Source organism: Abramis brama (genome assembly GCF_963993115.1).
Source record: "Abramis brama genome assembly, chromosome: 5".
NCBI lineage: Eukaryota > Metazoa > Chordata > Actinopteri > Cypriniformes > Leuciscidae > Abramis > Abramis brama.
In genome coordinates this window covers 22,278,811-22,304,074 of record NC_139967.1, presented here as the reverse complement: position 1 = coordinate 22,304,074, position 25,264 = coordinate 22,278,811, and the positions used below count along the sequence as shown (strand labels likewise).

The 25,264-nt window shown below is 38.0% G+C and overlaps 1 protein-coding gene across 2 annotated transcripts in view; it reads left to right on the top strand.

The window, feature by feature from the left end:
- The window catches only part of arhgef28a (Rho guanine nucleotide exchange factor (GEF) 28a), a 74,188-nt gene extending 62,273 nt beyond the window's left edge, over window positions 1-11,915 (top strand). For both annotated transcript variants that reach the window (XM_084113368.1, XM_084113367.1), the window contains 2 exons: window positions 6,295-6,613; window positions 10,568-11,915. In XM_084113368.1, the coding sequence (XP_083969494.1) occupies window positions 6,295-6,613; window positions 10,568-10,725 (477 nt within the window). In that variant the 3' untranslated portion in view covers window positions 10,726-11,915. The remainder of the gene's footprint in view (window positions 1-6,294; window positions 6,614-10,567) is intronic.
- Window positions 11,916-25,264: the final 13,349 nt, after the last annotated feature.

The window sequence follows — 25,264 nt, the reverse complement described above, 5'->3', positions numbered from 1 at the left end:
GCCCTGAAGTGGAGAGTCTTCACTTCTTGGTGTAGTGACCGTCGGTTGGATCCAGTCAACTGCCCAATTGGTACAGTTCTGGAGTTCCTGCAGGACCGGTTCACTGCAGGTCTGACCCCGTCCACTTTAAAGGTTTATGTGGCGGCCGTAGGTGCTTACCACAGTCCTTTGGGTGGAATGTCTGTGGGGAAAGACCCCTTTGGTATCTCGTTTCCCTCGTGGCACTTGGAGGTCCTCCTCCCTTTCGAAATCGGACCAGGAGGCGAATAATTTGCTTTGCCCTGTTCGGGCGTTAGACGCGTATGTCCACAGAGCTGCCCTGTGGCGTAAAAGTGACATTTGCTCCCCTAACAAGGGAGGTCCAGTGTCTAAGCAAAGGATGAGCAGTGGGTGGTTGAGACTATCTCACTTGCTTATGAGGCGGCTGGACAGCCTTCTCCTTTGGCTGTCCGGTCGCACTCTACGAGGAGTATGGCGGCCTCTAAGGCCCTTATATCAGGAGTTTCGTTACAGGACGTTTGTGATGCGGCAGGCTGGTCCTCACCGCACACTTTCGTCAGGTTCTACTCTCTGGATCTAGACTCTGCTCCAGGGTCTCATGTTTTGTCTTCCTAGTGCTGCTCACCAGATTTCACACAGGACAGACATTTGTAGCTATGGAGGCGTTGGTATAGACGTTCCCATAGCGTCAAACTCGACGCAACGCGAGTTCCCTTGAAAGGGAACGCCTCGGTTACGACTGTAACCTCGGTTCCCTGAAGAGGGAACGAGCGTTGCGTCACCTTGCCAGATCTCCTTCATGCCTGTCAACACGACTTCAGACTTTACGAAGCTTTCGTTTTCTGTTTCGGGCCGGCTTTTATAGCTTCCTGGTACGTGACGTCACCCGCCTCTGACGTTCCGCCACACCATTGGACTGATTTTACATGTGCTTCAAGACGTCATCACGCAAAGCGTTCCCATAGCGTCAAACTCGACGCAACGCTCGTTCCCTCTTCAGGGAACCGAGGTTACAGTCGTAACCGAGGCGTTTTGTCACATTGTTTTAACCGCTTGAGGTACTAATGTTAGCATCCTCTCAGCCTTGAATGCACTGCTGTTCTCCATTAATGCTGCATCTAGTCAACAAATGAACTACTTTATAATGATATGAAAACTTCACGCACCGTATGCGTTTACCTGTAAAAATGCAAGGTGGAATGACAGAAATTTGAGATTTCCCATTAAATTGAACCTGACAGCTCTGAATATCAGTTTTGTAGGCCACAGTGACTTTGGGGTTGGACAAGAACTCAGAAACAAAATATTATTATTCATTTACATATACAATACATAGTATTCAAATTAAACAAAAATGTCTTTGTAGCATACCATTAACGGTGATCATTTTTTGACATCTATAGGTTTGAGAAACTGCCTCTAATTATTGCACTTGATTATGATTGCAAATTTTAAATCTTCTTTTGCCTGTTTAACCATGTTTTTGAAAGAAACTTGTTGTCATTCATATTCTGGTTGGTCAATTTGCACATCAGAGAAGACTCTGCACTTTGTCAGATTTCTCTGGCTTTTGTACAATGATTTGAATTGGCTTAGAATACCACATAGGAGAATCTACTTTAAAACACCTTTATACATTTGTGTTATGCGCATTAATTGAAAGTAGTTTAATTTAGAATAATTTGTGAGGAGACTGCAGCTCTCTTGATTCCTGTGATGGATTGCCACCAGTGCCACTAAGGCAGCTTTGCTTTAGGGCCATTGTAGATTCTGCCTGTTTGTTCTATATGCATGTTCTTCGTATATGTTTGTCTGTGTTTGAAATATTCCTTAAAGCTGTAGCTGTGAGCTGTGGGAATGTCATAAAAGCCTTCGTGCACAGCTTGAGTCTGGAGACACAGCTGTCTTCTAAATGCTGACATATTTCTTTGCTCCTCTGCTCTTTCCTCCTTTACTCTGTTGCCAAAACACCCAGGTAGTGATGTCAGAGGATAGCGCTCCCAAATCCTCTCTCATCTGACTTTGAAGATGGAACAAAACTGTCAGTTATGAATTCAAGGCTGAGAAACTATATTTCCTGTTTTTCTTGATCCCATTTGCTTTCTTTTTTGGTCATGTGAAAAAAAGCACAGACCTTCTGTCTGTTCTTTCTTTCTTTCTTTCTTTCTTTCTTTCTTTCTTTCTTTCTTTCTTTCTTTCTTTCTTTCTTTCTTTCTTTCTTTCTTTCTGTTCCTTAATATTTTCAGCTGTTTTTGCATTCTTCTTTCTCTCTCTGTACCATTAAAACGTTTGGGGTCAGACTGTTTTTGAAAGAAGTCTCATATGCTGACCACAGCTATATTTATTTAATCAAAATACAGTAAAAACAGTAATATTGTGAAATATGTTTTACAATTTAAAATCATTGTTTCTATTTCAAGATATTTTAAAATGTAATTTATCCCTCTGATGGAAAAGCTGAATTTTCATCAGCTTTTACGCCAGTCTTCAGTGTCACATGATCACAAATCCAGTCTTCAGAAATCATTCTTATATGGTGATTTGGTGCAAGAAACATTTCTTCTTATTATCAATGTTTAAAATACTTGCTTAATATTTTTGTGGAAACCATGATGCAGTACACATTTTTTTTAATGAATCTCTGACACATTATTTGTTCTATTTAAGGCGGGCGTACACTGCACGTTCGGACACTCGGGAGGTCCTGAGTCATTGCACATGTTACGAGTCAGTTAACCTGATAATCGCTTCAAAGCTGCTGGTACACGGCATGACTGTATTGCACGGCGAGCTGGTGGCAATCGCACAAGCTTCTGCGCTGAACACACAGACTGGAGCTTTCAATGTTGCTGCTATAGCTTTGGGTAGAAAAAAGAAAGAAAATAAAAAGACGAGTGTGCAAATGATTTGGTGAAAAGCACAGAACAACACAGCCATTCTTTTCAACAAAAAACTACTAGACAGTGTATTTGTGTGTGTGTCAGTGTATGCGCATACTGTAGGGTTGCAGCCACTGGGCTATAATAATATTCATAGACCTAGCCTATGTGACATGGTTGTGCATGATTTGGCAATAGGGGACACCCTATACACTGGTCAAAATGGGGCAGTTTTTTTAAAAAGTGTTTGAAAATTATCGGTAGGTTGGGAGGTGCTCATAGTGTGCCCGGCTCGGCTCGTAATTCCTCTCACACAATGCGAGCCGTGACTATACTAGCATCAACAATTTCCACACGATTTCTCCCGAGAGAAAAAAAATCGTACGACTGCAAAAATCGCACCAAATGTGGCTTTCACACCAAAGGAGCATTTTGGTAGTTTGTGTAACTATTGGTGTAACTACCTGCTTTTGGCATGTTCGCACCGCAGGAACTGGGAACAATTTTAGTTTTAGGAATGCCTTTTGGGATGACTAAATTAGCTCCTACTTCAGAGGAGGGTCTAACCCAGCACAATAGGAACTACCAATGAGGTAATTCTATGTTAATTGGCCGAATGCATGCCATACGAAACAAGCCGTGTAAACACACAGTTTGCATGTACTCACTCCACGAACATGGAAAACAGTGATAGATGGACCATCGCCAAAATCCAGGCACTTAACCTTTACGCTACGGAGTTACTGACGTTTTGCCACTTCAGAGTTCCTACTGGCAGTGCAATTGGGAACATTTAGTTCTCGGGGAACCGTCCTGATGGCTAGTTCCTAGAACTGTTGCGAAAGCCACTTATGGTGTGGTGTTTTTCTCTCTCTTTCTCTTTCTGTTTTTGAGATGAACAGTATTTTGGATGATTGGATTAAACCAACTGACCAGACCTCCCAAACACGCCTTGACAAATAAATAAGACTATGGCAAAAACCCAAAAACAACGAATTTTATAAGGTCTAAAGCCAATGTTGCCTTTTCAGGCAGAGTCAAATCAGGTGTGGCAGTCCACTGAGGAGGAAAACATTTTATTCCTCGACCTCTTGTACACAGGGAGGATTCGGTTGTGGTCAAGCGCCTGTTTCTCACACACAGCTAAGCCTCTGATTCATTACCTGCGAAAATAAGAGTAATTCATGGCTCATCAGTCTTAGGCCGTGTGAGGTGGTCTAAGCTTCAACCTCTTGACTGTGCACTAATAAACAAGCTAATGATTAATTATAATTGAAAAGCCCCTACCAAGGCAAAATAATTAAAAACAACTCTCTGTACTTCATTCTGCAGGTCAGGGAAGTGATGTTTCATTTGGGTGTGTGGTTTGTAAAGGACTGTTTAAAAATGATCGGAAAGTGCAAGGGCGAGATGTAGGACAATGGTGTCCATCTGATGGCTAACTTCTCTGTAGAGTCTTCACTACATACAGACACACAGTGTTGGGGAGTAAATAAAACTACTTGACTACATTGTTCAGTATGTGATAGTAGTTCAGCTGTTTTCAAAACACTGTAGTTTTTACAGTAATAAGTTACTTTTTCAACAAGTAGCAGTGTCGTGCTACAAAATGCTGCTTGGCCATAATATTGTTGCACAACTGATAAAGTCTGATGAAAACTACACAACAATATATTTGGTTTATTCATCACTGACACAGTGTTTGACTCACTTATACGGAATACATTCTAAATTATGCCGTTTCCTAGTTTTACGTATACTTTGTTTTATCAGTTGTATTTACTGTAAGACGCCCATTGATTAATTCTTGTTAGAATATATATATTTTTTTTTTTTTCATAATCAATTTCCTTAATGCAGAGGTGCTGATATGCTGTTTTTTTTTTTTTGTTTTTTTTTTTTTTACAGTTTGGGGTCAGTAAGATTTTTTTTAAAAGAAATGAATACTTTAATTCAGTAAGGATGCATTCAAATGATCAAAAGTGACAGTAAAGACATTTATAATGTTACAAAAGATTTATATTTCAAATAAATACTTTTCATTCATCACAGAATCCTGAAAAAACAAGGTTCCCATGAAAATATTAAGCAGCACAACCATTTTGAACCAAATCAGCATATTAGAATGGTTTCTGAAGGATCATGTGACACTGAAGACTGGAGTAATTATGCAAAAAAATTCAGCTTTGCCATCACAGGAATAAATTACATGCTAAAATATATTAAAATAGAAAAAAAAAATTTTTTAAATGAAAACATTATTTTACAATATTTCAGTTTTTACTGTATTTTTGATCAAATAACACACTTCTATCAAAAGCCTAAAAAAAAAAAAAAAACATTACCAGATAAAGATGCTGTTTGAAGTACAGTTGTAAAAGAAAAGAAAAAAAAAACTCCAGCTTTTTGAAGTCTTATGAATACAGCCAGAATATGAGAGGTAAAATCCTTCACAGCCTGTTATTGCTGTTACGTGGATTCCTCCTCAGAATGAAATCTTGACTTAAATAGCTTGTGAGTGTATATCTTCCACCATCTTAGCTTTGACCTTTTGGGGAATAGATTTCTGTAAGACTCTCCTACACACATGAACTACGCACAATAGATCCACTTCAGGTCCAAGTTATTTGTGGTATATTTGTGGGGGCCGATTAGCATAAACAGTGATTTTGAAGCTTGTGGGTCAATGATTCAGCCTGGCCTTAAATACATATGCAATACACATATTTAACCAACTGAATGAATGAGGAAAAGCTCAGGAAGAGAGGTGAAGAGGTGGACATGATGTCTGATGGCAAAAACATCATCATACTGTAGGCTCTGTTGTCAGTTTTCTGAAGTTAAGCAGCCATTTATAAATGTGATCAAATGAAGTACACAAAAGAAAACTATGGAAAAAAAGAAAAGGCCTTTGGATGACTGATGATGTAATGTGGACGCAATACAAATTTATATAATTTATGCTAATAAAGGTAAGCTGGAAATTAAAACTAAATTTAATATCATGGCTAACCTCTATTTTTTTTTCTTTTCTTTTAATGTTCCCTGATTACACTATAATTTAATTAAAACATTTAATAAATACACCATATTCTGTAAAGTCCACTTATGTTAGACAAAATTTCTTGCAAGATTTTTTTCTCTTTTTAATTATTTATCTTATATTGTTTTCCACAATCTCACTCATAGAATTAAACAGCTTAAGTATGCTTATTACTTCTATATGTTCTATGACATCATGACTTGTGAAGTTGTGAAGAGGTGTGAAGTTGTGTGTTATTAACATGTGATCCGATCCTGCAAAATTGTACAGAAAGTGAGGTGCGGGAGTATATACTATAATTGCGTTGTTTCTAGAGTTGTATTGTGTAGATGATATAGTGATATGTGAGAGATGTGCATCTTTGTCGTGCAGGACGCTGGTCACCATCAGGACGAGCACGGATCCATTTTTGTGAACGAGGCAGCATTTATGTCTCCCTCTCTAAACAACCGGCACATCCACCTTCAACATCATCCACACCATCATCATCAGACTGTCCACCTGCACTCAGGATCTATAGGATTCTCAGATTCTCCCAGTGCTCAGAACAGTCTCAATTCACTCCTGGCACGATCCAACCACAGACAGAGCTCTGCTGGAGTGTCCGATGCTCCCGCAGGGCATGAGAGTTGGACCGGAGGAACAATGTACTCGACCCCTCTGAGAAGTCTAACAGAGAGCCCAAATAATGGTAATGTTTTTACTGCAATCACTTGTTACTTAGTTGTGTTGACAGTAATGGGTGGGCAGTATGTCAAGTCTTATGTCACAGTATGAGTATTTTGTAAGTTATTTTTGCTGAACATTCTCCAGCCCCGTATAAAAATATCTGCATTTCTTGGTATTAATAAGTAAAAATAGTAATATTATGAAATATTATTGCAATTTGATATAACTGTTTTCTGTTTTAATATATTTTAAAATGTAATTTATTCCTGTGATGGCAAAGTTGGATTTTCAGCATCATTACTCCAGTCTTCAGTGTCACATGATCCTTCAGAAATCATTAGAAACATTTCTTATTATCAATATTGAACACAGTTATGATGCTTAGTATCTTTTTCAGGATTCTTTGATGAATAGAAAGTTCAAAAGAACAGCATTTATTTGAAATATAAATCTTTTGTAGCATTATAAATGTATTTACTGGTTTCATTAAATTTAATACATTTTCTGAATAAAAGTAAGTTTCTTTAAAAAAAAAAAAAAAAAATCTTAATGACCCAAAACTAATCAAATCTGGCTCAATGTAAAAAAGCTTCACATTATGTAACACTTGAGTTAAAAACAAGAATTAAAACAGGGATGCATTATTAATAATTGGATGAATCACATTTAAAGCCATTATATATTATAAAATACCTGTTGCAACATTACTTGGCAACCGTAAATAACCTACAGTTACAACCTGCACCAGACATTTGGTGTGACACGTCAAACTGTCCACACAGGGAAACACCCATCTGCGACTCACTTTAGAGTATGTGCTAGTTTTCTGATTTAAAACCGTGTCACGGATATGCTGCAATATAAATGGTTTTGCAGAATATCTAATGATTGACATATTTCTACCATTATATACATACCTGCCCATTCTGCTAGTTGATAACAAGTTTGGCTTGATATTCTGCTATTTTTTTTTTGTCGGGACGCAGATGCAAAAGAAAGAACTGATTTCATCACATCTACTTGCGAATCATTATTAAAACTTGTGTTGCAGCAGCGAAGGTCGATTCGCTTTCTTTGTGTTGTTAATCTGTGTTTAATAACAAAGATTCATCCTCACTCTATCACACCCAGGTACAAACACGCACAGATACACATCTGTCTCAGCGATCAATTGCACCTCTGTCTATTTACTGTCGGGATGACAGTGGCGTGTGAATCAAGGGCCGCCAGCTACGGGAGACTGATTGGAACATTGATCTAAAAAATCTTTACCGAGTGACCTCTCATCTCACAAGAGTGAGGAGGGGAGATGGACAGAAACGTATTCATCTGATATTTACTCATGAGCTGTTTGAGTTGTCTGTTTAACATTACGAATCGTCCCTCTCACACACACAAACACATACACTTCATCTCTGTAATGTCCCTAAAGGTACTTGTTGAACATTTTAACACTTGTATACTACAGTAAATGACACATCTTATTTACTTGCTTTAAATGTTGTATCCTGTGTATACTGATTGATATATTGATGTATTGCCTCATTAACCCTCTCTCATTATTGACCGAGTGTGCACAAGGGTGCATGTTTAGCTAGATTAGGGTCCCACTTCCTAGCTTTATCATCTATAGAGTCTTTTTCAACATAAATATCCATAGTGTATATTTACCACATTTGTTTACCCAGAATCCCCTGCTTTCTACAAGAAAACTCTATCAGTGTGTGCGTAATTGCATACTGTCTAAGCAGGTACTACATTTGAATTTGAACTTATTTCATGACCATTAAAACAGAATGTCCAATATAGTATGAATATGGGTGTGAATGAAATTCATTAAAAACTGTCGCGTTGCTTTACTACTATTCACAAATCCTCTCCCGTGGCCTCATGGGATAGTAAAGTGTCCAGCAAATGTGCAGTTCAGAATCTCGGTGGACGTAGTAAGTCATCCAGGGACTTTTCACCTACTGTTTTTCGAATACTTTGTATTCTATTGGCCTACTGTTTTTCCACAGTCTATATCGTAGGAAAGTATTTGATTTCGGATGCAGCGTTTGTCAGTCTTGACACCATCTGATGAGTGTTACACTCAGGTCAGTTTGGCTGGTTGACATGGCTCAGTTAGCCTGTGCTGGTAGTAGCATTTTTCTCCATTGATGGGCATTTATTCAGGCAAAATGCAGATTTTTACAAGCTATATATATCATCAGATGGTGTCAAGACTGACAAACGCTGCATCCGAAATCAAATACTTTCCTACGATGAAAAAACATTTCTTATTATTATCAATGTTGAAAATGGTTGTGCTGCTTTTATATATATATATATATATATATATATATATATATATATATATATATATATATATATATATATATATAAAAGCAGCACAACCATTTTCAACATTGATAATAATAAGAAATGTTTTTTCAGCATCAAATCAGAATGATTTATGAAGACTGGAGTAATGATGCTGAAAATTCAGCTTTGCTGTGACAAGTAAAAATGACATCTTAAAATATATAAAAAATATATTTTAAATTGTAATAATATTTCACATAAGATACTTTCAAACATTAAAAATACATGTACTGGACATTATATCTGGAGGTTTTGTTGGGGCAACCAAACAAAGACAAAAAAATAGAATCCACTAAAGATCTGAAGCAATTGGAAATGCAGTTTGCCCCTGTTGATATGACACCTCAGGTGAATTACATCATAAACACCTAGGGTCACAAAAGATTATGTCGATGACGCATGCACAGGCTTAAACTGAAAAAGAAATTTCCTTATAGTCTACCTTCAAAATTGAACATTTGTTACCTGTCCTTCACATTATCCATTATCTCTCTATATATGAAAGCCTTGATTGAAGTGCCTGTTAAATCAACATGACTATAACACTGCTTTGTTTAACTGTTTATTCAGAGGTCAAGACCACAGCCTTACAATAGTCACTGTTTGACTGGGTCATAGTCCCTGTTGAGAAGCAGGTAATTAAATGTTAGAAGGATTCATCAGTTTCATTCACAACATCACATGAATGTAAATGACATGTGATGGCACTTGAGCTGTACCCCTTGTGTGGTTTAGATTTTTTGAATGCAGAAACATGAATATGAAGGAAATAGTTTGCTCAAAAATGTAAAGCTTCTGTGCTTCATACAGTACAATGACAATAGATGGCCTCAAAATTTGGTCTGTTCCTTACACATAGGAAGACCATCAATGAATACGGTCTTAAATTTCAATCAGTTCCTCACACGAAGCTAGTAGAAGACTTGCAATATAGCAGTGGTTCCCAACCATGTTCCTGGAGTACCCCCAAAACTTCACATTTTGCATGTCCCCTTTATCAAACACACCTGATTCAACTCATCAGCTCATTATTATAGACTCTAAGCAAAGCCACGTGAAGGCAAGCCATGCAACCCAAGCCAGAAAGAAGCGTAACACAGCGGTACGCAGGGAAGGAAACAAGAAGCCGTTTTAACTTTGCGCACTTTCCGCTTTAACTTTATGCACGAGCAGATCTATTTCCTCGCTAGAGAAGCGTTAAATTTTTCCACTTGCAAATTCCACCACGTAAATAGCAATCCGCCATGGCGCGAGTGCAACTGGCTTGTAAAGGGAATGGGAGATGAGACTCTGATTGGTTTATTGCACGTTACGCCCAAAACACACCCATTACTCTAAAAGAATAAAAGAATAGGGACAACCCTCATTAAAGGGTCATCTTTTACTTTTGCTCATTTAATAAATCAACAACCCATCGTCTAATCTTCAGCATGTTTGCTCTTAAACGTTAATTTTGGATTAGTATATTTTTAGAGTTTACAATGAACAAAAACACTATTTTATAAGATAGGTCACTGACAATTGCTTGACACAGGTATGATTTAGTTTGCTTCAGGTGACTATTGATGACGTAATGACTAATAACATCCGATTTGTCTTGATTTGTCCACAGATGTGGGTCAGCTCAGCAATCTCCAAGAATCTTGGTCAGCCGAAGGAACAGGGGTGGGGCTTCCTCAAGCCGATGTCCTGCTTGTCAACCAGCCCTTTGTTACCATGGAGACAGAGAGCAGAGATACTGATGGAGAGGAGAACATTGTGTATCTCTGAAATGAACAAACAAGCTTTAGTTGGTTTTGGAACAAAACATTTGGACTTGGATTTGCAATTTGAGATTTGGATCAGGATATGATCCCACTCTTTATTTGTGTGGGTATTTTTATTCTTTCATTCATCTTAGCACACTTTTGGCCTTCTGTGACATTCTCCAGACTTCATAGCACTTACTTTGGTCCGTGTGTGAGATGGGACTTGTCGAGTGGCTGTGTATTGCTTTATAGCCTGGAGCCTGCAATGACTGAATCAGGTTAGGCAGTTTCTGCACACGTTTACTCACACATACTAAAGTCCCCTCCCACATTGCTGCAGTGTAGTTTTCTCCAACTGTTCATGTCAGCTTACATCAGGACACAAAAATACTGACCCTTTCGTTCAGTAGATGGACGATGACTTGGTTTATAAAAGCATTCTCTGCCTATTATATGAGTCAGGCTTATGTATGTGTGTGTGTGTGTGTGTGTGTTAGCGTAAGGAATCACATTATCTCCTCTTTCAAATTCAATCTCTCACTTTAGGAAATTGGTTTCACATGTATGGATAGAGGGAAATGTGTAAAATGTGTCCTCTTCTGAAACATTTCAATTATTTGATGCTCACGAGACATTGCCTATAATTTCATATATGCAGTGAACATCTGAAAAGTCTCATCAGCATTCAGATTACACACTGGCATTCACCTTTATCTCTTGATACTTTAGGACAGTATATTGTCATATCAGCCTGAAGGCTTTGTTCATGCATTTTGCATGTTGTCAGTTACATTATTCATTGTTTGTTTTATGTGGATCAACATTTTCATCACTTTTTGTTCATACATAGGCTATATTTTTGTAAATAGCATAAATTCAGGCCTGCTGTAATTTCAATCACACTAAAAAAAATCCCTATTCAAATTCGAGCCATGATTATTATAAAAAAAAAAAAAAAAGACTACAGACCAGTACTAGGGGTACTAAACTGACAAGAATTCAGTGTGTATTTGCTATTTTCTAAGGCTTATCACTGATTTAAAAGCAGGTGCTTTGCTGCGCATGAGAACACTTGCTATCCTTTGTGTTTTGTTTCTTCTAATGCATAGACCCTATTTATTGTTGATATTTTTAAGGAATAATTTTATGTACATAGAGCATGTTTTGTATAATTGTTGTATGTAGACGGGTGTAGTAAATGTTCATACATCAGCTTGTGTATTTTTTCTTGTTTTAAATAATCTTCATCTATTTTTTTTAGCATCCTGAAATCTAATATTTACAATGATGTGTTTATGTACTGAACTGCTAGATACCAGTTCCAAATAGATATTTTAAATTCTTTGTCGGTACATGTGGCATTTATGCATTTTTGAATGCAGGTCTAAATATGTCAACTTTGATTTCATGTTGACTTAAAAATACATACATAATTAAATTGTAACTTCTCATTATAGTCAAGTTTCCCTTTTAAGTAAGATTGCATTAAGGTACAGAATTGCAGTAGGGAGTTCTTTAAACATAATTTATCAAGACTGTAATTGCAAATTTCAAAATTATTTGTCAATTCCTCTTTTCATTACTGCAACAAATGCATTTAGCTGAACAAGTAACGTAAATAAAATGAGCGACCCCAAACCGTAACTCTAGAACCAACTGATTGATAATCCACAGAACAGTTTTTCAGTAGACTGTGAAATATTTATCAGTACAAGACAAAACACATGCTGCTGGGCAGAAAAATTTCATGCAAATGTGTTGGATGTGTTGGAGTCCAAAAGTTTGCCTTTAGGTTACAACTTCTAGAATTTCAAAGAACTGTAGGTCTGACCAAAATAAGGAAAAGGCCTCACTGCAGATACAGCTACATTCAATTACTGTGGTTAAAATTGATAATCATATATCAATATATTGTCATATATTTTCATAATCTCTTATGTTTTATATATGTATGGTGACTATAACAAAACCTCTTTTTTTTCTGTTTATAGCCCTCCCCCTATTATTTAGGGACCTCTAAATGTTATTTGCACACACTAACAAAGTCAATATATAGTGCTGCTGAGTAATGCGTCCGTCTGTGGGGACAGTAGCCAACCGTACAAAACGCCTCCCCATGGCACCGTAATGACTTTAGGAGCAGTTCCACTGTAAACCTGTCATCCCAGCAAATAAATAACAGCCATTAACTAGCATCCCACCTATGGCCCCTTTCCTGTGCATACTACTCTACATATTACTCTGACGGGTGTGTTAATCTAGAGACACGAGAGGACATAAACATAATGAGTATAAAAAATGGCTACCAGGCGGTCTTTGATTTTGAAGGCCTAGAAATGGAACCAAACAGTTATAAATGCATTTTATGGTTTTTCTTCATTTTTGACAATTTTTCTCATCTTTTACAGTGTCTTGCTCATGAGTGCTGCATTGTAACACCTTAGAGCTTAAATGCACCTCAAGAACCTTTCTGTTTTTTGAGTTTTTGATTTCACTGTTCTGCTTCTTGCATTTTTAAATGCCCGTTTAATTTGATTGTGGTGTTCCAACCGCTTATATTTAAGAGCAATGCAACTTTTCACTGTGTGTATCATTCTGCTTGTCTGTTTATTATGTGCCCTTCAAGTGGATTCAGAAATATCTTTATTAGCGAACAAGCGGAATCGTATTTAAAAGTTGCCAAATTGTGACATTGGAAGAGGTGGGTCAATTTAAAACATGGTGAAAACACTGACCCATAATAAAGATAATATCTATAATGTATATAGGTGAGCAGAAAGTCAGCAGAAAGAATGTGTGTGTGTGTGTATATATATATATATATATATATATATATATATATATATATATATATATATATATATATATATATATAATTAAACAAAGTTAAACAAACAAATGAGTTATACTTTGTGGGTGTCCTTTTCTGATGTGTTTTCCTCCCAAATATTTGTGTGGGGTTGAGAAAGGGTTTGGAGAAATAGATATACAGTACATATCATTTTATTTTTGTCATGTAACTTTTGGTAACCTGCGTGGGTATCAGTAAATCACACACTGACACACATCTGCACACAAAGCTCCCTTCAGCTACAAAGGAAAGCCGCATCCCTGTTTACTAAACACACAGTAATTACATACGCACATTACTGAGCTTTGATGATGGGCAGAGGCCCGCAGCCATCACGCACAATCAAGTGTTTAGTGCTCGCGGACTCTTTCATTTCTTTCTAATCCCTTCATTTCTCCATTCCCTCTTCCTCAGGGAGTGCCAATGCTGTCTTTCATCACTTGACAGAATAAGACAAGTACTTCCCAATTTGTCCTTCTTTAAGCCGTCACGAACACACACAAACACAAGCACGTATGTTATCACCTCATGAGCTCCAGTAATTAGAGGATTCAGTTTGATTGAAGGCCTGTAACTTTAGTCTGCGTGTGGCTGATAGAGCAACATTTTGAAGCTTTTTGTCCCATGTGAACCATGAAGTGTCCCTGTAATTCTGCTGTGGGTGTCAAAACCCGTCATCGGGTCTTTGTAGTGGCGTGTGAGTGGTGTTATATACAGTAATAAAGCAAAGCTGTGAAAGGTGCTTAGGGAGTGGGTTTTAACATGGGTCAGCGGAGCACTTATGCACACACGCAGATCTTCATCTGCACGGTATGCTGAAGTAGGTATCTTAAAGAGTGTCACTTGCGTTAAATCCTCCAATCCCTAAAGCCTCTGAGTCAACAAGACACTTATTCACTGTATCAATTTGAAGGCCTGTATCAGTCAAAACTGTAACAGTGACAGTCCACAAATATTCAGTCAAAGAGAAGCCTCTATTCTGAAGCTGTCAGCACAAATACACACACACACACACACACACACACACATTGAGGTGCATGTATTCTCTTCAAAAACATTTCATGTATTAATATAATTCTGAGGGGATGTCAGTCAAAGAAATACCGGGGAATGTCAGAAAGAGATTAGAGAGAGAGAAAGAAAGAGAAACGGGGCAGTGTACCTGTCAGTTAAGAACTTTTAAATGAGTCTTTAGTGTTGAAGGGTGTGTGCAGCACTTTGAAGTCTCTCTGAATTACAGCCTTTCTCTGCCAGCTTAACAAAGGGATTCTCCAAAAATGTTTAACAGAACATTTACCACACGAATGGAAAACAGACACAGAAACAATAACTATAATTTAAAACCATAATTTGGTTTATTTGACTTTGAAAAGGATTACAATGTGCCAGTGTATATGAAATCCCTTACAAAAAATAAGTATGCTTAAAGTTAATTTTATTAAACTTGTACTTGAGTAAAGTTCAAGTATATTTTTAAGTATAGCCTACTTATAACAATGTACTAGTACTATACATAAGTGTACTATTTCAATACTACTTGGGACTAAATTGGCTCATTTTAGTGTATAAAAGTTTAATATTAAGCATATATCATTCGATCGAGCTTGTATATCATTAAGCTCGGTCAAAAGATGGAGTACAAGTATAGTGTAATTTTAAATATAGCCTACATATCTCTGAAAAGTAAATGAATGAATAGTAAATGAATGAATAGTCTTTAATGTCACTTTTGATTTAATTTAATTAATTCATGCCTTCATATTTTTTTTTTTTTACCATTCAAATGTCCTATTTGTATAGATGTTTATATACTTTTAATCTTAAAAATCCATTAAAAAAAAAGATTACATTTAGATAAAAAATTAGGCTATATTTATTGTGTGAATTTCAGTTTCTAAAGTAAAACAGCTGTTGCACATTTCCACCAAATAATTCCAACCTTTTTGTCCCTAATAAAGTTTTTTTTTTAAGTATTTATGATGGATGGATGGATGGATGGATGGATGGATGGATGGATGGATGCACACAGTGTCTGTAATTGATACCGTTTGGCCTTTGCGGTTAGTGTGGGTGAATACACACACATATATTCAACCTTTCAACATGTCACCACCGTGGACAATAACAAACACCAACCACCTGTCGTCACTGTGTGTGTGTTACTAATGGCTTATTACACTTCGACTCAGCTGTTCTTGAGAGAGATAAAAGCACAGAGTAATAATGGCTCTGTGTGACAGTGTGTGTGTTAATCTACAGAAGCAGTGTGACCTCAATAAAGTCGTACAGAGTTGAGAGTGTGGTTGTGTGGGTGGGGGTCCTTCACAAAGTGAGTCTGTGTCAGGGGTAAGTGTGTTTATGTGTGTGTGTAGAGAGAGCCTTGTTGAAAGGATGTTTTAATAATGTCTGTGGTGTGGGTTTGTGTGTGTGTGTGTGTGCATGGACCAGCAGGGCAGCATTATGAAGTCTGCATGATAGAAGATGAAGGTTCATTCTGCAGTTCAGCTGACTACAGTTATTACCATCCCAGTCGACCCACCTGCTCTCTCAGCGGTGAGCTTCTGGAGGTGGCTTTGTTCCCTGAAATTACCCCACTGTGCATGTTTGTGTGCATCTGCGTGTTGACACCCATCCTATATCAAGCCTATTGTGAACAAGTGCCTCGTAAGGATCTGTATGCGACTTGTGCTTTGTCTTATAATAAAAGGTTCTTATTTTATTCAGGAAGTCACAAGGGCAGGGGCTAATAGCTGTCCTGATTGGCCTGTCATCAGGACCCATCCCATCTTATTAGAAATCACACTCCTCCATCTGTCTTCATTAGGACCAGAACCCCTCTCTGTCCTATTTCCTCATAAAGATATCCTCATACATCCAGAGAAGTAATGATACCACATTTCATACTTTACCATTGTGTCCTTGCTCTGCAGTGAATGGCACTAGAGTTCTTGTGGATCAGCCTTGAAATGTTATTTCACACACCATTAAAAAACAAACAAAAAAAACAAGTGAATGTTAACAAGACTGAAACTTACATTCCCAAAGCATGTCTGAATCTCTCTAGCATTATTAGAATACAAACAAGATCTAGGAGTAAACTGTAAACACCCAAAGATTGTGTCTATCTATGTCTTCACAGATATAGACTCACCAGTCACTTTATTAGGTGCATCTTGCTAGTACCGGATTGGACCCCCTTTTGCCTTCAGAACTGCCTTAATTCTTCATGGCATAGATTCAACAAGGCTCTTATTACATTCCTCAGAGATTTTTGTTCATATTGACATGACAGCATCACGCAATTCTGCAATTCACCTGCAATTCTGCAATTCACCATTATCATGTTGGCAAATGAGGCAATTCAAATTCCACTGTTATGAAAGTTTGATTATAAAGTATATTTGAGACTATAGACTATACAGATCTGACTATGTGAGACTAAAAAACTATTCCTACTGCTACAAGTCCATCATCAGTAAACCAACTCATCACTTTTGAACATGTATTTGTGGATACAAACATTCTGTCATTATTGCCATTAGTCAGTGACTAGCAGCTTTTAAACAAAGTGCCAGTCATTAATGCCCCGCTGTGTGTGACCTCCAAGCAAACGCTTAATATCTCATGAACTCAGTGATCCACAAAGATTGCAGCTGTAATAAAACATTACAGCTCCCCAGCAGACCCACACACCACATCACAGCAGTGTGTAATCCAAGAACTGCAGTTGGATGTCAATAAATTTTCTACATGTTGAGAATGCTTAATGATGACATGATAATTGTTGCAGACAATTTTATATACATTTTACATAAAACTGACTGATTAAATCATTAGCACAGAATCAGATACATCTTAACAGTAATCAGATGTTCAGTGCTATTTGTGTATTGAGAGATGCTCTTTGGACTGTCGTTGGAAAACTCACTCAAAGTGGGATTATTCCATTTTATACAAGAATTCTGGACCTCAAATGACTGAGCAGCGTTACAAGAGTGCTTATAAACAACATCACTTATATTCCAACAGCACTCTGGCTTTTCAATATTTGAATCATTCAGCTTGTCTGTTTGTTCCAAATGTCTGTGTATTGTTGGTGGGGATTTTCAGTGAGTCTTTCTACAGGTTACATTGTTACACCAGTAGGTGGATGGTCTTTATGAGTGAGTCATTAAATCATTCATTCAAATGATTCATTCAAAAACACAGATTAAAATTAAACCACCAAAGATTTCAGTGAAAGATTTCAGAGATGCCTTTTACATTTTTAAAATCGTATGCATATCTTTGTGCCAAATTATTTTGTGAATAGGCCTTCACTCAGCAAAATATGTGAAAAAAAAAACAAATACAGACCCTTTGTTAATCCTTTGGCGATTGTGAAGGCGTAAAGAATCTGTTAAAACTGGATAAGTTATGTTCCTGCTCATGCCAACTGAAACACTCTTCCAGAACTCTGAATTCAAGCCCACTGTTGGTCAAGGCTGGTGCAGAATAGTAGACAATCCTCTACAAGGGATGTGTACTTTAGATAACAAACTCAACATGATCAGATATGCAGCCCAGGCTTGATTCAAGATCATGCTGAGCACAGCAGGGCTGGAGGCTTCTTAATGGAAAGTGGTAAATTAAGTCTCCCTGTAAGACACTGAACACATACACAAGCACTGTGATCTAAGATTACATGCATACAAAATAATTTCATGCTGAAACATCTCTCTGAATGTTTTACAAGCGGTAACAGTCTTCACATATATATTTTGATTTTAAAATGCCCCTGACAAATGAGCACACATACGTACTCACAAACGGTTTGTAATGCATGATCTGTATAAGGCTAATAGATTAATACCAAATCAATGCATGAAGGGCATGTAACATAATTCACATTAATTCACATCAGGCCTTGGCTCGACTAATGAACAACCCATGAGGAAACATAAATCAGTTAGGCAGATCAATAGGCCTATGTTATAATACATCCATTTCTCTTTCTCTTATGTTCAAGTTCAGCATGATTAATTGGAATGGTAAATGCCATTGGTACATTTGTATTGCTAAGGCACATATAACTCTGTCTTTTTCTCTTCTATCCTTTTCTCACACACACATAGGTAGGCGAGGAGAGCGTGAGTGAGCGATGCGGAATAGTAAACTCATTGATTTCTTTACGGCATCCCAAGGCCCAGTAACATAGTAGCATGACTTAAATATACATTAGAGCCAAGTGCTTTTGCAAACAATGTCAATTAAATAAATAATACAATAAATGTATGAAAATGTAATCACCTGCCTTGTATACCTGCACAATATTGAGTTCCATAAGTCTGAGTACATATACATTCAAGTCTCTTAAACTCACCAGTTATTTGATCAAAAATACAGTAAAAACAGTGATATTGTAAAATATGATTACAATTTAAAAGAACTCTTATCTATTTTATATATATTTTAAAATGTAATTTATTCCTATGATGCCAAAGCTGAATTATGTGTCACATGATCCTTCAGAAATCATTCCAACATGCTGATTTGGTGCACAGGAAAAAACATTATTGAAAATGCTGTATAAACGTAATAAGATTAAGGAGATCATTCACCTGGGCCCTGTCACAGCACCACAACAAGGTCCTTTTTAACAGTTTTATTAAAGGCTCACAAAGTAAAGCAAGGTTTCTTGAAACAAAGTGTACAACTTCGGAGGGAAACAAAGACTTCAGGAGGGGGTAATGCCAAAATAACAAACAAGAGTTTAGTCTACCTGGGAGTAACATGGACCCTACCCTCTCAAAGAAAAGAACTAATCAACAACAGAAATGTACACTCACTCCCTATCCCTAGCCACAAACCAGGAGAAAACAGGGGATCACCAAATGAAATGGCACCCACCTCCCTACAGTTCCCCAAATAATAAAGAAAAACAAACGATCAGGAGAATAACGACTTAAGTGGTAAAACAAAAACAAATGAACAAAGTAACTGTCAGAGCCGGACAGTAACGGAGTACATTTACTTGAGTACAGTACTTAAGTACAATTTTGAGGGATCTGTACTTTACTCGAGTATCATTTTTGGGGAGTACTCATGACTTTACTCAAGTACATTTGAGAGGCAAATATTGTACTCTTTACTCCACTACATTTCTATCCATAACCGCGAGTACCCGTTACTACTTCTAAAAAAAAAAAAAAATCTTGGAAACCCTCAATTTGTTTTTTCCCTCTCAAACGTGATTGGATTGTGCCACTGATTGGGACAGCCTATCAGCAATCACCTTCAGCTTTCCGCCAAAGTCAACTCCATGGTCAAATTTAGATAAGAGACGAAACCATGGACGAATCAATGGATGAAGACGCAGCAGGTCCATCCCGGGAATGTGCCAACCCGTGGCCCCACCTCGCCAGACTATTTCAATTTTCTGAACAAGTTAATGATAGTTTTCGCTTCAAGTGTTTGCTGTGTTTAACAATGTAAGCACTGTGGCAGTAGTAATGCAATATTTAGAAAATGTACTCTTGTACTCTTGATACTCAAGTACTTTTAAAAACAAGTACTTCAGTACTTTTACTTAAGTAGACATCTGACTGTAGTACTTTTACTTGTACTTGAGTAAAATTTAGCAAGGGGTATCTGTACTTTTACTCAAGTAATGAAGCTGTGTACTCTGTCCGCCTCTGGTAACTGTACAATAACAAAGTTGAGTTGTAGACTGGGGCATCTCACAGTAAAGCAACAGTACTTTAGGGTTCAGCATTTAATAGTGAACAAGCAACTAAGCAACAGTACTTTAGACAAAAAGGGAAAAAATCACTACATTTTCAAAAAGAATCGCTAATTTTTTCCGAAAAGAATCAGTACATTTATTCAAAATGCATTTAAACATTTTATTCAATATGCATTTATATATTTTATTCAAAATGCATCAATACATACAATCAATCAATACAATCACCACATTTTCAAAAAGAATCGGCACGTTTCCAAAAATAATCGATACTTAAAAAAAGAATAGCTACTTTTTCCAAAAGAATTGCTACATTTTCTTTTTTTGTGATCAATTTTTTATTGGTTTTTCCATTTAGCCATTTAAAAAACAACAACAAGCAAATGAACAAACAGATGTGGCAAGCATCAATTTAACAGTAATAGCAATATTAACAGAGAAATTGACATGCTAGTGTAGCATAACAAATAAATAATAAATACGTAGCAATGGCAAAACTACCAAGCATATGAAATCAAATAGACAGAGTATATGCAGGGAATACCACATGTCCACCCACCCCCCCAGTCCCCCAACCCCCAACCCCCCACCCCCCCACCCCACCCAACAGGACCCCAGGAGAGAAAAAAAGATGACTACAATAAAGATTTTAGCGTGGAGATGGCATCATCCCAACATGAGATGTTTTCAGGTTTGGCCAAGTGCAAGTTTTCTGCCCAACGTTCCATAATGGCGATATCCATGTAATCTAGCAGCCATTTATTTAAGGATAATAAATGAGGGGGTTTCCATCTACATGCTATCAGCCTTTTAGCCGCAGTAAGACCAGCCAAAAAAAGGCGTTTGGATTTAGCAGGTAGATTCAAACCAGAAGAGTCATTCAATAATAAGAGGGTAGGCGAGTAAGGAAAGACAATAATGTGGACAATACACTACAAACATTTTTCCAGAAAGCCACAACACCTGGGCACTCCCAAACCATATGAAAAAAAGTGCCCAAACTCTTTTGCAAACACAGAGTACAATTAGGAGAGAGCAAAGCTTTAAATCTGAACAAACTGCGGGGTGTGAAATATGACCTGTGTATGAAGTTGTAATGAATCATTCGGTGGTTAAGGTTTCTGGAAGAGAAAGACAGATTATGCCAGATCAAGTGCCAGTCCAGATTATTATTATCAGATGGCAAATCCTGCTTCCAAACTCTATCAAGAGAGAGTGGTTTATTTGGTGCCTGCAACAAGACAGCATAAATAATAGAGACCAACCCCTTACCCCCGGTCAAAACCTTGTGAAAAGGATGTAAACCTAGTGTGCCATTCCAAGGAACCCAATTGGTGCGCATTGCTGTACGTAACTGAAGATAAAAGAAAAAGGAGAAACCGGGTAAATTAAAAATTTTCTTAACATCTAAGAATGAGCGGAGACCTTCAGCCCCAAAAATGTCAGATAGTGTAAATACACCATTATTTGCCCAACTAGAAAAGTATATAGGGCGTCCTCCCAGCTGGAGACGAGAGTTAAAGAAAATGGGTGACTGGAGATACCAATTTGGAGATATTTTACAATATTTTTCAGCAGCTTTCCAAGTGGAAATTAGCTCAGTGATAATAGGCCCAAATTTAACCTTAGATTGTTTAATAGAGATATTAGAGTAAATAAGATCTTGTAATCGGTGGGGCTTTACAATATTTTCCTCAATAGAACGCCAAGATACACAAGATGCCGTGTCAAACCAGGTGGAAAGAGGGCGCAACACAAAGGCCCAATGATATAATTGAAAGTTTGGGAGTCCTAAACCCCCAGACTTTTTTGGCCTTTGAAGGACAGAGATTTTAATTCTGGGTCTTTTACCCGCCCAAATAAATTTAGAAAGTAGTGAATTAATTTTTTTCCAATAACCTTTGGGAGGTGCCAGAGGAAGCATAGAACCAACAAAATTTATTCGAGAGAGAGTATTCATTTTAATCACTGAAATGCGGGAATGAAAAGACAAAGTTGGGGAGCTCCACTTTTGAAGACTATTTTCCACCTCGACAAGTACTTTATTGTAATTATTAGTCACTGTGGCTGATACTGTAGGGAAAATTGAGATTCCTAAATATTTAAACGTCTGAACAACTGGTATGTTCATTGTGGCAACGGTGGTAGGGGCCTGTCCAGTAGAAGAATTCAGAGGTAATAATACAGATTTTTCCCAATTGATTTTATATCCTGAAACCTGACCAAAGTCCTTAAAAATATTTAAAAGGTGAGGAAGACTATGAGAAACATTATGAAGGAAAAGAAGGATATCGTCTGCATACAAAGATATAAAATGTTTGGTATTATGTATAACAATAGGGTTATGACTAACTGACTGCCGAACTGCCTGAGCAAGAGGCTCAAGAGATAAAACAAACAACAGAGGCGAAAGAGGACAACCCTGTCGAGATCCTCTAGATATGGGAAATTGCTTAGAACAGGTGATCCCTGTCAAAACCGTTGCAGTAGGATCATTATATAAAGTTTGAATCATAGATAAAAAGTTATGTCCAAAGCCCATATGATACAAAACCTGCCACAGAAAATGCCACTCAAGACGATCAAACGCCTTCTCTGCATCAAGAGACAAAATGCCATTTGGAGAATCTGCGGTGTTGGAAGCTTCTATTATGTGAAGAAGGCGACGGACATTATCTGAGGCAAGGCGATTCTTGATGAAACCAGTCTGATCCACGTGGATTAGAGTAGACAAATGTGGTTCCAATCGGGAAGCTAAGACTTTGGCGAACAACTTAGTATCAGCATTTAGAATAGAAATAGGACGGTAACTCGAACACTCAGAAGGTTCCTTACCCTTTTTTAAAAGTAAAGAAATAATAGCAATATTTGAATTGTTAAAAAAAGAACCCTTAGTAATTGTAGAATGAATAATCTCCAGTAAAAGAGGACCGATTTGAGGCCAAAAAGCCAGATAAAACTCGGGGGGTATACCATCAAGCCCTGGAGATTTATTCTTATTCATGCTCACTAAGGCTTTGTACAACTCACTCAGAGCTATTGGAGCATCAAGTTCAAAAGCAGATTCATAGGAAAGCTTTGGAAGTTGAAGAGAGTTCAGAAAGCTTTTACATGCCTGCTCATCATAAATAAACTCTGAGGAGTATAAATTAGAATAAAATGAGCAGAAGACATCATTAACCTCATTTGGATCAGAACACAGTTTACCTGTGGAAGATTTAACAGACGTTATGTTAGCCAATTGTTCATTGGTTTTAAGTTTCAAAGCCAGTAGATGACTTGGTTGAGCACTGTACAAGTAATGAAGTTGCCTAGTCCTATGAATGAGAAAGTCAGATTTGTTCCTGAGTAGTTGATTAAGGTCTTTCATCAACAAGTCTCGCTCAAAAATAAGGTCAGAGGTAGCATTCAGAGACAAAGAACGCTCTAAAGTTGGAATTCTATTTTCTAAATCTACAATATGCTTCCATCTTGTTTTATTTAAATTAGAGGCAAATCCAATTGTTTTATCCCTTATGAACCCTTTTACAGCTGACCAGAGTACCCTGGGATCATCAACAGAGGGTCTATTTATCGTTAAAAATTTGTCCAGCTGTTCTTTCATTTCCATTAGAAAAGTTTCATTCTGCAATAGAGTACAATTGAACCGCCAACGGGCCACTCGTTTGGGGCCTGGAGAAATTGCCAGTTTGCCAAATACAGCCCTATGGTCAGAAAGAGACATAGGAAGAAGGGCGAAATCAGAAGCTTTTTCAAATAAATGTTTAGAAATGAAAATGTAATCTATACGGGAAAAAGTTCTATGTCGTGATGAAAAACAAGAAAACTCCTTTAGAGAGGGATTAGCAGTCCGCCAAAAATCTATTACGGCACAATCTAAAGCCCATTTCCTTAATGCAGTGGAAGCAAGACGTTGGTTTGCCCCCTCCACCACACCAGTTCTATCTAATGAATGTGACCAAACCGCATTGAAGTCACCTCCAATTATTAGGCCAAAATCAGATAAATCCAGTATAAGTTTAGTCAGATAATCAAAAAAACTCCTATCAAAAGCGTTAGGGGCATAAACGGAAACAAAAGCTATTTTTTTATCATTTATTAGAGTTTTAATAAAGACAACTCTACCCTCAGAATCCTTCCCGGTGTCTAAAATTGTAAACTGAAAACTACGTTTAGCAATAATTGCTACTCCTCTGTTTCAGCTTGGGTGATGGATGAGTCCACCTCTGAGCCCTCAGCCTCTGCTTCCTCAATGGAAGACGTGACGGCGGGATTGAGGAGATCCTCGAAGTATTCCTTCCACCGTCCGACGACATCCTTACGGCCACAGCTCCGAGCGGCCGCTTCGACAATGGAGGTGGAGAACATGGTCCACTCGGACTCAATATCTCCAGCCTCCCTCGGGATCTGGACGAAGCTCCGCCGGAGGTGGGAGTTGAAGATCTCTCTGACCAGAGACTCGGCCAAACGTTCCCAGCAGACCCTCACAGTACGCTTGGGTCTGCCGAGTCTGTCCAGCCTCCTCCCCCGCCATCGGATCCAACTCACCACCAGGTGGTGATCAGTTGACAGCTCCGCCCCTCTCTTCACCCGAGTGTCCAAGACATACGACCGCAGGTCAGATGAAACGACCACAAAGTCGATCATCGACCTACGGCCTAGGGTGTCCTGGTGCCACGTGCACTGATGGACACCCTTATGCTTGAACATGGTGTTCGTTATGGACAAACTGTAACTAGCACAGAAGTCCAATAACTGAACACCGCTCGGGTTCAGATCAGGGGGGCCGTTCCTCCCAATCACACCCCTCCAGGTGTCACTGTCGTTGCCCACACACACGACAGTGAGAGACCTATCCCCGACCCGTAGGCGCAGGGAAACGACCCTCTCGCTCACCGGGGTGAACTCCAACACATGGCGGCTGAGCTGGGGGGCTATAAGCAAACCCACACCAGCCCGCCGCCTCTCACCATGGGCAACTCCAGA